At 45.4% G+C, this 12,665-nt stretch overlaps 1 protein-coding gene across 16 annotated transcripts in view; it reads left to right on the forward strand.

Annotated features, from left to right (window-relative positions):
- CLOCK (clock circadian regulator) overlaps positions 1–12,665 on the forward strand; it is a 265,133-nt gene that overhangs the window by 224,383 nt on the left and 28,085 nt on the right. For 15 of the 16 annotated variants that reach the window (XM_033945122.1, XM_033945187.1, XM_033945213.1 and 12 more), the window contains 2 exons: positions 52–255; positions 11,777–11,976. In XM_033945122.1, the coding sequence (XP_033801013.1) occupies positions 52–255; positions 11,777–11,976 (404 nt within the window). The remainder of the gene's footprint in view (positions 1–51; positions 256–11,776; positions 11,977–12,665) is intronic. The other variant, XM_033945105.1, reaches the window with a different exon arrangement.

The raw sequence follows: 12,665 nt of genomic DNA on the forward strand, positions 1-12,665 counted from the left end.
CCATTTTTTGTTATTGATAGATTCCTAATTTAATGTTTTGACTTCTTAAAGATGTTTTTACAGCAGTCATCCTCTGGATTAAATTTTGGATCAGTTCAATTTTCTTCTGGAAACCCTACAAACATTCAACAGGTTATGCCAGTAAGCATGCAGGGGCAAGTCATTCAAGCTAACCAGCTCCATGGAGGAGGGAACACTGGACATATAAGCACTCAGCACATTATACAACAGCAGCCTCTACAAAGCACAGTCCAGGTAAGAGTACTTATCACTAAGCTGCCAAAATTTTAACTAACTCAAATGTATTTTTGTTCTTAAGAATAGCCGCACTCCGTCAGTATCCTGTTTCCAACAGTGGCCAGTCCAAGTCACAAGTACCTAGCAGAATCCTAAAGTATAGCAAATATAAGCTTACTTCCAGCACATATTCATTTTCCTTTAAAAATGTAAATGATAATATTCTCACAGTTCAGTTCAAAGTTTAAAATTACAGAAAATGTTTCTATTTCCAGAAATTAGAATGTAACTGACTTTTATGGGACAGTGGATTATGGGAATGAAAAAACTGCAAGACAAAGTAATAATCTGTACCTAAACTATTTTAGCTAGTTCCAGGAGCTAATAATGTGATGCACGATGGTGCCTTATAAACGTCAGTTAGCTTAGCAGGGTTTAAAATAAAGGTTTGGATAATTTCCTGAAGGAGAAGTTCATAGGCCATTATTGAGATGGCTTGGGGAAATCCACTGCTTATTCCTAGGATAAGCAGCATAGAATCTGTTTGCTACTTGGGATCTAGCAAGCTACTTGGGACCTAGGTTCGCCATGGTTGAAAACAAGATACTGGGCTTGATGGGCCTCCGGTCTGTCCCCGTATGGCAACTCTTATGCTCTTATGTCTTCATTCCCTTGCATTTTTCACATTCTGCTGTCTTAAGCATACAATTCCAAATACATTAAAGTAGGAAGAACAGTTTTTGTAGTATTCAGAAATTAAGAAAACAAACAATCTTGATTGCATTAGTTTTTGCATCCTTTGTCAAAGCAAACTCACATAGCTTTGCTTACAAAAATTGTCTTAACAAGGCCCTTAGGGCCAGATTTACTAACCTGCCTGATCTGGGTAGGTCCGACGAATTCAGCAAACTCCAAAATGCAGATCGGGGTGATCAGAGGAACGCCCCATCTGCCGGCACGGATCGCTCTATAGCAATCCCCGTGCATGCGCTGGACCTCCGGCCCGGCACTTTTAAAAACTTTTTTACAGCCCGTGGTTTTAACCCGCTTAAAGCCTGCGAGTTAAAAGCATGGGCTTACACTGCAGGAAGAGTGGGAGAGTCGGGGCAGGCAGGCGATGAGGGCAGCGTCAGGGCAAGCAGCCATATTGGGGAAGGCAGGCGATAAGGGCAGCTATAGTTAGGGCAGGTAGGCAGATTGGGGAAGCAGGAGATTGGGGCTGACAGGGTTGAGAGTAGGGCGGCAGAAGGCAGTTGGAAAGGGCTTCAGTGACTGGTCCTCAGCAGTTGCTTTTTGGGTTGATCAGCCAGCTCAGTCGAATCAGCAAATTTGTTTAGTGAATCGCATCCCTGCCTACTTTGCATGCAGTTCCCCTCATTTGCATGCGTGGGTCGGAATTGGATTGCAAAACAGGTTAGTAAATACTCCAGGAGGGAAATTGGGTTGCAAAGGGCTCGCAAACTGATCGATGCACAATCAGTTTGCTTAGTGAATCTAGCCCTAAGTAAGTTAATAAAGATCACCTGTGTCAAGTCTAGGGGTGGGCAAAATTTTTGACTCGTGGGCCACAATGGGTTCTTAAATTTGGCAGAGGGGCCAGACCAAGAGCCTGTAAATTTGCTGTCAACCTCTGAGCAGTAGCCTCCTGTTCTTGCGGTGACTGCTTGCTAGCATAGTTAGCATGCTTCGTGGCAAAGTGACAGCTGATATTGTATTCTTTGAAAACCGCAACAGTTTCCTGGCATATCAGACATACAGCCATTGATCAAACTTCAGTGAAAAAATATTTTGCTATTCACTCCCTCTTAAACACTCTGCACCACTTTTCTTTGGGCCACTCTTGTGTACTATGGGGCTCAAAATGCAAATCAAAAATGTGGAATGGAGTAATACGTCACATCTCAACAAAGGTTAATGTGCCATCTACTGGGAAAACACAGGCATTGCAGGAAAAATGCAAAACAAATGTCTTTTTAATACCATGTTTCCCCCAAATAAGACACTGTCATATTAATTTTGGCCCCAAAAATGCACTAGGTCTTATTTTCAGGAAGCAGCCATTTCAAAGGCAAATTAAAAACCTGCTTATCTGCTGAAGCTGTAACCTCAATGAGACAAAAGAGCACAATCCGCTTCATTAACAGTACTACATTTAGCACACTTCTGAGTAAAATTAGACAGACAGAACATGAGCTATATACAGTAGTAATCTCCTCAGCACCTTACTACGGTACCATAGCTCAAAAACGTGTGCTTGATCAATCCTGCTAGCTTTGCTGCCGCCGCGCACACCCCCCCCCCTTACTGACCCTTCTACCTCTCCCTTCCATCCGAACCCCACCGACCACGAGACCGAAATACCTTGTTCCAAACGAAAGCAATCTAGACAGGCTGCTTTGCTTCTCCCACAGAAGCATTCCATGTGCCGCATTGCTGATGACATGATCAGTGATGTGGCAGAGGAATACCCTGGCGGGAGAAGGCCACAAAGCAGCCTGTCTAGATTGCTGCCGATGCTGCTGTTTGGAACAAGGTATTTCAGTCTCACGATCGGCAGGGTTTGGATGGGAGGGAGAGATGAAAGGGTCGGGGGGGGGGGTGCAGGCCAGATTTAAAAACTTGTATTTTAACAATCCTTTTTTCAAAAGCTCTGTGTACTTCCAAAACTGCTATTTTTGCCTCAAAACTTGCTGGGATGGAGTCCTTGGACTCGTCTGCTTCAAATCCTTGCCAGGATTATGCAAATTTAGTGCCCACGGAGCAACCTTGCACCATGTACCGTGTTCGGGAGAGGCAGCAGTGCCATGCTTATCCTCTTCCCCTGTCTAAGCAGGTGACAAAATGGGTGGCTATTTCTGTTTTTAGGGCCCGATAGGGCAAAATGTTTCGCACGAAAGGACATGGATGCCCTGCAGCCCAAGAAACGCAAAGCCCAGTCATCTATGGGTGGCTCTGCTACCCAGGGACCGGAGGCCTTCTCGGAATTTATGAAATATTTGTGGAATGCCTTTCGGGATAGCCGTGCTTCCCCTGTGCAGTCCCTATCTGCCTCAGACTTCTCTCAGCCCGTTTTGCCTCTTTAAGCACGTCCTCTTCTCAGTCAGCCACTGTTCCTGAGTTGGCCCACCCTGATTTGAGTGATACTTATGATGATCAGTTTGCGGACCCCTTGTTTTTCGGGAATGTTCTTCCCATGGCACGGGTCTCAGGACAGTATGCCAGATCTTCGGATCCTTCTATGGTTTTCGAACCTGAGGATGATCCCACAGTTCTGCATTTATTTAAGTCAGCTGCTTTGCCTGATCTCATCTTGGAGACTCTGCAAGAGTTTAATTTAGTCACTCAGCCAGCTCCTTTTACCTCTCCTTCTCTCCTTTGTGGAGTGCAAGTTCAATCTTCTGCTTTTCCCTGGCATCCTGATATGAGCGTTCTGATCTTGGAGCAATGGGACTCTCCGGAAAGCACTGTCAAGGTGACAAGAACCATTATGTCCCGTCTGTATCCTATGCAGCAGGAGTGCCAGCAGCTTTTTAGTCAGCCTAGTTATGCGTTGATTAAGCACACTTTCCTTCCCAATGAGGGTAGTATGGTGCTCAAGGACATGCAGGACCGCCATGTGGATTTGGTTCTCAGGAGACTCTTTGAAGCAGTGGTTCTGGGAGTCAAAGTTGTCTCGGTGGCGTCCTTTGTCAAATGGGCTTGTTTGTCCCAGCTGCATACTCCGGAAAGTGAGGCTGTGGAGCCTCCTCCTCAGCTTCTGTTAGCTGGGGTAGATTATGTTGCTGATGCTTTGTATGACCTTATGCGCGTCTTGAGTAAGGTGTCAGCATATTCAATTTCTGCTCGCAGGATGGTCTGGATCAGACAATGGGCTGATGATTCCATTTCTAAAGCTACTCTTATGTGTAACTCCCTTTTAAGAGGCGGTTATTATTTGGCAAAGGCCTGGACGAACTCATGAATTCGGTGGTGGACCTTCACCCTAAGACCCTACCTGACAGCAGACTCAGAACCTCTAGAGCAGTGGTCTCAAACTCGCGGCCCGGGGGCCACATGCGGCCCGCCTGGTACTATTTTGAGGCCCTTGGAATGTTTATCATAATCACAAAAGTAAAATAAAACAGTTTCTTGATCATCTGTCTCTTTAGCTATAAATGACAATATTATTATTAAGACTTAGTCAAAAGGAAAGATTTAGAAACTATAAAGAGTTTTATCTCATGCAAAATTGTCATTTCTTTAATAAGACATTAACTATTTTTTCTGAAGCCCTCCAAGTACCTACAAATCCAAAATGCGGCCCTGCAAAGGGTTTGAGTTTGAGACCACTGCTCTAGAGGTTCAGGACACTAATTTTCGGAGCTCCAGGCGTTCCCACCCATATTCAAGCTCCACATCTCGGAGATTTTCCCTGGGCTACAGGCAGAGGTTCTCAGGCTCCAGGCGTAACCAGCCTTCCATCTCCTCTTCGGCTCCCTCTGTCATAAAGGCACAATAATGCCAGGCCGAGGGAGGCTTCTCTACATATTGGAGGCAGAATCTCAGCATTCCTATAGGCTTGGGTGTACATCTTGTCCAACCAGTGGGTTCTGGACATTATTCAGTCCAGCTACAAGCTGGAATTTGCTCAGCCTCTGACAAATTGGTTTGTGGCCTCTTCGGCGGGATGCCCAAACAACGTGGTCAAAGCACAAGCCACTGTTTAGAGATTGTTGAATATTCAGGCTATTGAACCAGTGCTGCCCAAAAACTTTGGCAGATACTCCATATACTTTATCATGTCAAAGAAAGGCTCAGACGATTTGAGTCCAATCCTGGAGCTTACGCACGTTAATGGAGTACTCAAAGTCTCACACTTTCGCATGGAGATAGTGCAGTCATAGCAGCAGTGGCCTCAGTAGAAGAGTTCCTGGCCTCACTGGACCTCACAGAGGCTTACTTGCATATTCCAATTTTTCCAACACACCACAAATTCCTCAGGTTTCATTTTCTAGAAAATCATTACCAGTTTTCAGCTCTGCTTTTTGACCTGGCAACGGCTCCTCGCACCTTCACCAATGTGATGGTGACCATGGCAGCTCACTTGAGGAAAGTGGGGCTGCAGATACATTCATACTTGGATGATGGCTGATTAGAGCCCCCTCGTTTGCCAAGGGTTAGCGCAAAGTAGATCAGGTGGTCCAGGTCCTGGAAGACCTCAGTTGGATTGTGAATTATAGGAAAGTCAATTTGACCCCCGACGCAGTCCATAGAATACTTGGATGTCTTGTTTGATATGGCAGCTGGACACATCCGTCTTCCACAGGCACACAGACAGAAGCTGTGCTATCAGATATCTTGTCTCCTGGACAAAGCATCTCTGTCAGCTTGGGACGATTTCCAGGTCCTGGGGGCCATGGTGGCCACTAGATGTGGTTCCTTGAGCAAAGGCACATATGAATCCTCTCCAGCACACATTGCTCTCTCACTGGGCTCCGTAGATGGAAGAGTTGCCGACAGCTCTTCCTTGGACTCTGGAGGCCCGGGCAGCATAACTTGGTGGCTCCTTCCGCAGTCCCTCTCCAGGGGCATCCCGCTGTGGATTGCATCTTGGGTGATTATGACAATAGATGCAAGTCTCCAAGGCTGGGGAGTCCATTACAATCATCTTCCCATTCAGGGGCATTGGACACCCTCTCAAAAGAAATGGTCAGTCAACTGAATGAAACTGCGGAACATTCACTTGGCTCTGGTGAAATTGCAGATTACTCTGGAGGGCAGATGACTCTGGAGGGCAGACAGAGTCTTCTCCAACAATGCAACAGTGGTGTCATATGTCAATCACCAGGGAAGAACCAAGAGTGCTTCTCTGGCTCAGGAAGCCTACCTGCTCTTTCTTTGGGCGGAGCGTCATCTCTAGTCCTTTTGGTAGCGAATATGGCAGGAGTCGACAATGTTCAAGCAGACTTCAGCAGACATATCTTGGATCTGGGCAAGTGGGTGCTGTCTTCGGCATTGGGGTTGGCCTCACTTTGACCTCATGGCAATGGCAAAGAACATGAAAGCAGACCGGTTCTTCAGTCGAAGATTCAAGCCCAGAAGCGAGGGCCTAGACGCTCTAGTTCAGCCATGGCCGCAGGGAGTTATACTGTTTGTTTTTCCTCCCTGGCCCATGATAGGACAGATCCTTCACCAGATTGCGACTATCAGGGACTGGTCATTCTGGAGGCTCCAAATTGACCTCGCAGTTCATGGTACACAAATCTGATGCATTTTCACTTAGGTCGTGGCTTTCAGTTGCAGACCTCTCTCAGGGCCAGTCTGCATGAAGAATACAGATAACTTTGCTCTTATGGCATTGCTTTTGAGCGTGAAGTGTTAGAGCGCAAAGGACATTCTGATGTTGTCATTTCTACTCTTCTGAAATCTAAGAAGTTGACTACTGTGTCTGCCTACGCTAAGGTGTTGAAGACGTTCCAGCATTGGAGCCATATTTGGTTTCAGTGGTGCTATTTTTTTTCCAAGCAGACCTTGCTAAGGGCCTCACCGTGGCTTCTCTTTGGGTCTAAGTTGCTGGGCTCTCTTGTTTCAGAGGCCGGGACCATAGTCCTTCGCTTGCGTCTCACCCTGAAGTGGCCAGATTTCTGAAAGGTGTTCTTCGCATTAGACCATATATCAAACCACCGTTCCCTTCGTGGGAGCTTATTTTGGTTATGTCTGGCCTCACCAAAACTCCATTTGAACCTCTGAAGGATGCTTTCCTCTTGGACCTGACACTAAAGGCAGTCTTTCTTGTTGCCATTACCTAAGCGAGATGTGTCTCGGAGCTCCAGACTCTTGTCTTGTAGAGAGCCTTTCTTGAGGATCTCGGAGCCTGGAATCTCTCTCCGCCCAGTTTCTTTGTTTCTGCCAAAGGTGATGTCGTCCTTTCATGTTAATTGGGAAGTGTGTTTGCCTGTTTTGCAGCCTACAGGTTCTAGAAAGCAGGATCACATTTTGAAGAAGTTGGATGTGTAAATATCTATGTTATATGTGATAATCGGAGGGAAACAAGATTTTATGTACGTGATATAGAAATGCATAGTTGTATGCGGTATATAAATTTTTTAATAAACAAAATATATGGAGGTCACGAATGAGTTTTGCGTCTAACCATCTGTTTGTGCTGACCCATTCTTCAAAGCGGGGCACTTTCACTTCCAAGGCCACTGTTTACAGATGGATCCATAAGGCCATTTCATCAACATACATTCTATGCGGTAAACATTACATTACATTGATGTCTTCTATCCCGCCAAAACCTTTCAGTTCTAGGTGGTTTACAACAAGAAATTAGCCTGGGCATTCCCAGGGAGATTACAAGGTTGATAGCTATAGTATGCGTCGGGATCTGGGAATGATCGATAGGGTTTGGTTAGATCATTTCACAAATTTCTTAAATAGTATGATTTTCAGTTCTTTCCTGAATGTTTTGTAGTTGGGCGTCGTGGTCAGTAGATTTGAGAGGTGGTGGTCTATTTTTGCTGCTCTGGTGGCTAGTAGACCACTAGTGGTCTGGTGGCTAGTAGGCTTTGCATGCCTTTGATTGGGGGGGTGGGTAAAGTGTGTTTGAGTTCTCCTTAGTCTAGATGTGTTTTTCCAGATGTGTTGTTCAGATAGCTTGGTCCATTTCCATTTAGGGCTTTGAATAGGGTGCAGTAGAATTTGTGTTGTATGCATGCTTGTACTGGGAGCCAGTGTGAGTCTTGGAAAACTGAGGTAATGTAGTCATATTTTTTCAGCGAGTATATTAGTCTTAGGGCTGTATTTTGGACTGTTTGTAATTGTTTTAAACAGTCTCCTGTTTCTGTTAAGGTGCATTCAACCAGGTGTATGGCCTTCTCGTGGGCTGAGGCTAGAGCTATCTCCCCTGAGGAGATTTATAGAGCAGCTACTTGGTCCACTCAGCACACATTTGACAAATTTTACAGAGTGGATGTGGCGGTGAGACAGGACTCTGCCTTTGGATCCTTGATTTTGAGGGTCGGCAAAGTCAGCCCGCCCTAACTTTATGGGACTGCTTTTGTACATCCCACATGTCTAGAATGACTCACTTTTTTCCAGTGCAATAGGTATGTCCTTACCTTGATTATATATTTTAGAGTAGATAAGTGAGTCATTCTAGACAGTTCATAGTCAAAAGCGTGCGACGACAAAGGCGCGCCAACAACCCAGCGCAGACAACTGAGCGCAAGGCGGAAGAAAAACAGTATTTTAAGGGGCTCCAACGGGGGGGGGGGTGTTGGTGGGGAACCCCCCCACTTTACTTAATAGAGAGCACGCTGGTGTTGTGGGGTGTTTGGGGGGTTGTAACCCCCCTCATTTACTGGATATTTAACTTTTTCCCTCTTTTTTAGGGAAAAAGTGAAGTTTTCAATATAGTGTGGGAGGTTACAACCCCCCAAGCCCCCCACAATGCCGGCGCGATCTCTGTTAAGTAAAGTGGGGGGTTCCCCCCCACACACACCCCCTGTCGGAGCCCTTTAAAATACTGTTTTTCTTCGGCGCACTTCCGCCTTGTGCTCAATTGTCTGTGCTAGGTTGTCGGCGCGCACTTTTGACTTGTCACCATTCTAGACTCCCACCCTGTCCTTCTTATGCCTGCCTACTATCTCATTCTGCTTATGCTTCTCCAAGTTTGATTTTTGGATGCCAGTCAGCCCTTTGGGGCCTTGAAGTATTCTGTATATATGTTCAAAGTGAAAATACGGGTACTTCCTGAGCTCTTTTGATGCTTTGTTTGCTGTTTGTTCTTCTAAAGTTTCTCATTTGAGTAGAACAGTTGATTCTTAGGAAAGCTCCCATTGGTGACCCTACTTTACATACTATCGATGGAGCTCTTTATACTTGGGTACTAACTACTGGTGGCAATAGAGCTCCCAGTGACGTAGAGGAGAGTCGGAGAAAAAAATCTGGAGTGGATTCCTTCTGCAGATGGCTCACGGCCATTGGGAGATAACTTACATGTCTAGAATGACTTGCTTATCTACTGGAAAAGATATTATCAAGGTAAGGACACAATCTCTTTATTCATTAGAACCTAACTGAGTAAAGTCACATAAATAAATAAATCATATAATCTTGGGGACAGACTTAAAGATCTCAATCTGTATACCTTGGAGGAAAGGCAGGAGAGGGGAGATATGATAGACGTTTTAATACGAGGGTCATTTCTTGCACAGGTTGACAACATTGGGGAGTGGATGATGCAATTGCAGTAAACCATGTTTCACTTTCACTTCAGTGCTTGAAGCAGCAGGACATGTGCTTAGGAGCTCTGTAGTGTACATACTGTAGCTGTGACAAGTGTGGGAAATGGAGGCTGCAGGTGTCTCGGGTACTGTCTGTTGACTATCAGAAGTCGTACATTAAGATTGAAACTAGGTGGCAAAAACCCGACAGAAAACCACAGTGCATTACGTGAAGTTTGTGGTGAGTTAACAATGGACTGTAGTACAGTTTCTCGGTGGGCAACTTGTTTTCAGAGTGGTCGTGTGAGCATAGATGATGATGCAGACCATGAAGACTGAAATCAACAACCGATGAACAATGTATGAAACTCGTGGCTGATGCTCTTGAACAAGATTGTCGTGCGACATGCGAGGAATTTTCTGAAACCACAGGGATTCCACTGATGACAGTACACCGAATTCTGACAAATGATTTAAAAAAGAGATCAATTTCTGTGCGATGAGTCCCCCACTTCTTGACTGCTGAACAGCAGCAAAGACACCTGGACAATGCAATCGTGCTGAAACAAAGATTTGACGTTGAAGGTCAGGCATTCTTGAATCGTATTTTTGCTATTGATGAAACATGGGTCAGAGACATTGAGCCGGAGCGGAAATCACAGTCCAACGAGTGGAGAGTTCCATCTTTCCCACAACCAATAAAATTTTGATAAGCTCAATCAAATGTCAAATAAATGATTATTTTTGCTTATGATCATGAAGGCATCATCATCATAGACAAAGTTCCATGTGGAAGAAGGGTCACAGCAGTGTGTTGTGATTTTTTGCAAAACATGCGCAGAAAATTGCACAAAACCCAACCTCAGTTGTTCTTGGCTGGGCCACTCATTCTTCACGACAACGCTCACCTGCCCGCACATAGGGAATGTCGTCATCAAAAAACTACGCAGATACAGCTGGGAGGTGTTAACTTCATGCTCCCTATAGTCCAGGCAATGAGTACACTAGACTTCGACCTTTTTCCAAAGTTGAAAAAACCTGTTTGGACATCGTTTTGCATCTCTGGAAGAGCTTTCTTCCGCCATTACCCAAGCCATTCTGCAACTGAACAAAAACGGTGTCTTGGATGGAATAATGAAGCTTCCCAGACGTTGGAACTTAGTCATTGCAAAGCAGGGAAACTATATTGAAGGATTGTAAAGAAATGGTTAAAAAAAAAAATAAAACATGTAAATTAAAAAAGAGATGTGCATTATTTATGAAATGATCCTCGAACCTACGTAATATAAATGCGCATGAGTTGAGTAGAGAATGACATGGGGGAAAAATTTGTCCTTGTTTCCGCCCCATCTCCGTGAGCTCGTCTCCATCCTGTCCCCACGAGCTCGGTCCCCGTCCTGTCCCTGCAAGCTCAGTCCCCTTGAGCTCAGTCCCCATCCCGTCTTTGCAAACCATCTGATTCCAACCGCACAAACCATCTCCCTTCTGTGTTCCTATTTTCCCTGTTTCTAATATCTCCCCTCTGTATCTATATACTCCCTCCTGTGACCGGCATTGCCCCCCCCCCCCCCCCGTGTCAATATACCATCCCCATGTATCTCCCCTTTATGACTTTGTCCCTATATCCCCATGTACATAATTTCACCTCTGTTTCTGTTACCTTCTTGTGTCCAGATTTCTCCTCTCCAACTCCATCTAGTTTCTTTCCCTCTTTCTACCCCCAGCTTCCAGCATCTGGCTCACCTGCCTGTCCTTCTGCCCTTTCTCTTTCCTACTCCTAGGCCAGTTTTGCTTTGGTGTCCTTTTTTCCCCCCCAAGCTCTGTGGGAACCTAATATATTTTTTAAAAAGGTTCATTTCAGCCTGGTCCTCTGTCCCCAGCAGCAGCCCCCTCTCGCCCGCCGCGGTCCGTGAATCTTCCTCCCTTGCCTTTACCTTCACTGGCGTTTTTTCTCTTAACAAGCAGCTGGAGCATTTCCTGAAGTCGCGTGCAGCTGGATGGCTGTTATTTGTTCATTGAGTGTTCTAGTGTTAATATGTTTGGAAAATTTTCCATTTTTGTCCTTCACATAATTTCGATGGAGCTCTTGCATGCTTGGGTACTAACTGCAGAGCTCCCGGTGAAGTAGGAGGATAGAAAAAAATCTGGAGTGGATTCCTTCTGAATATGACTCGCGGCCATGGGGAGATGACCTGCTTGTCCAGAATGACACACCTATCTACTGGAAAAGATATTATCAAGGTAAGGGCATAATCTCTTTATACACAAAGGTGTTGTACTGTTCACCGTTTGTCTACTGAACTAATACATGAAATGTCTTCCTTTTCTAGCAAAGTCAGCAGAATGTACTGAGTGGACACAATCAGCAGACTTCTCTTCCTAACCAAACACAGGGAACACTTACTACCCCCTTGTATAACACTATGGTGATTTCCCAGCCTACCATAGGAAATATGGTTCAGATCCCTTCTAGTATACCATCAAGCAACAATGCTTCAATGACCACTTTTACCCAGGACAGGCAAATCAGGTAAACCAGACGTGTTAATTTTTTTTGTTGTTTTTGTGATTTTTTTTTTTCAGCAATTATACTTCTGCTGGATATCACTGTGCAACAAGAGTTCTTATTTAACAAATGGATGGGAGTATGTTTGGGCCTAATATTCAGCTGCACTTAAGGATAAGAGCTACTCATACCCAGATAAGCCTTACATACCGGGGCCATACCTGGATTCCATGGAATTGTCTGGGTAATGCTGCTGAAAATCTGGACAGACTGCTTTAACAGTAGTGCTGCCTGATTCACAATTCAAATTGATTCACCGAATCACTTCAGGTGAATTGATTCAAATCGATTTAAAACAACAACAACAAAAAAATCAGCCTCCCGATTTAGTGACTGACTCTCTACCCTCGCCCCCTAAAGCAGGAGCAGCAGCGCTGCCTCTTGTTGGCCGGCTGCTGCCACTTTAGAGGGCGAGGGGGGAGGGTCAGTCGGGAAGTGCTGGCCTCCGGCTTCCCCCCTGGCCTCCCACGCATCCATTTACCTAATTCCAGCAGTGGAGCAGACTTCAGAGAAAATTGCTGGTACTTTAGTGAGCTTTACAGGTTGCCATCGGCCTCCGGAGCTGTTTTCTTCTGCCTCTGTGATCCTGCCTCTGACGTCAGAGGAGGGGCGGGACTGTGGCAGAGGGAAGAGAGCTTCGAAGGCCTATGGCA

The sequence above is a fragment of the Geotrypetes seraphini genome, chromosome 1 (assembly GCF_902459505.1).
Source record: "Geotrypetes seraphini chromosome 1, aGeoSer1.1, whole genome shotgun sequence".
In the NCBI taxonomy this organism is placed as follows: Eukaryota; Metazoa; Chordata; class Amphibia; order Gymnophiona; family Dermophiidae; genus Geotrypetes; species Geotrypetes seraphini.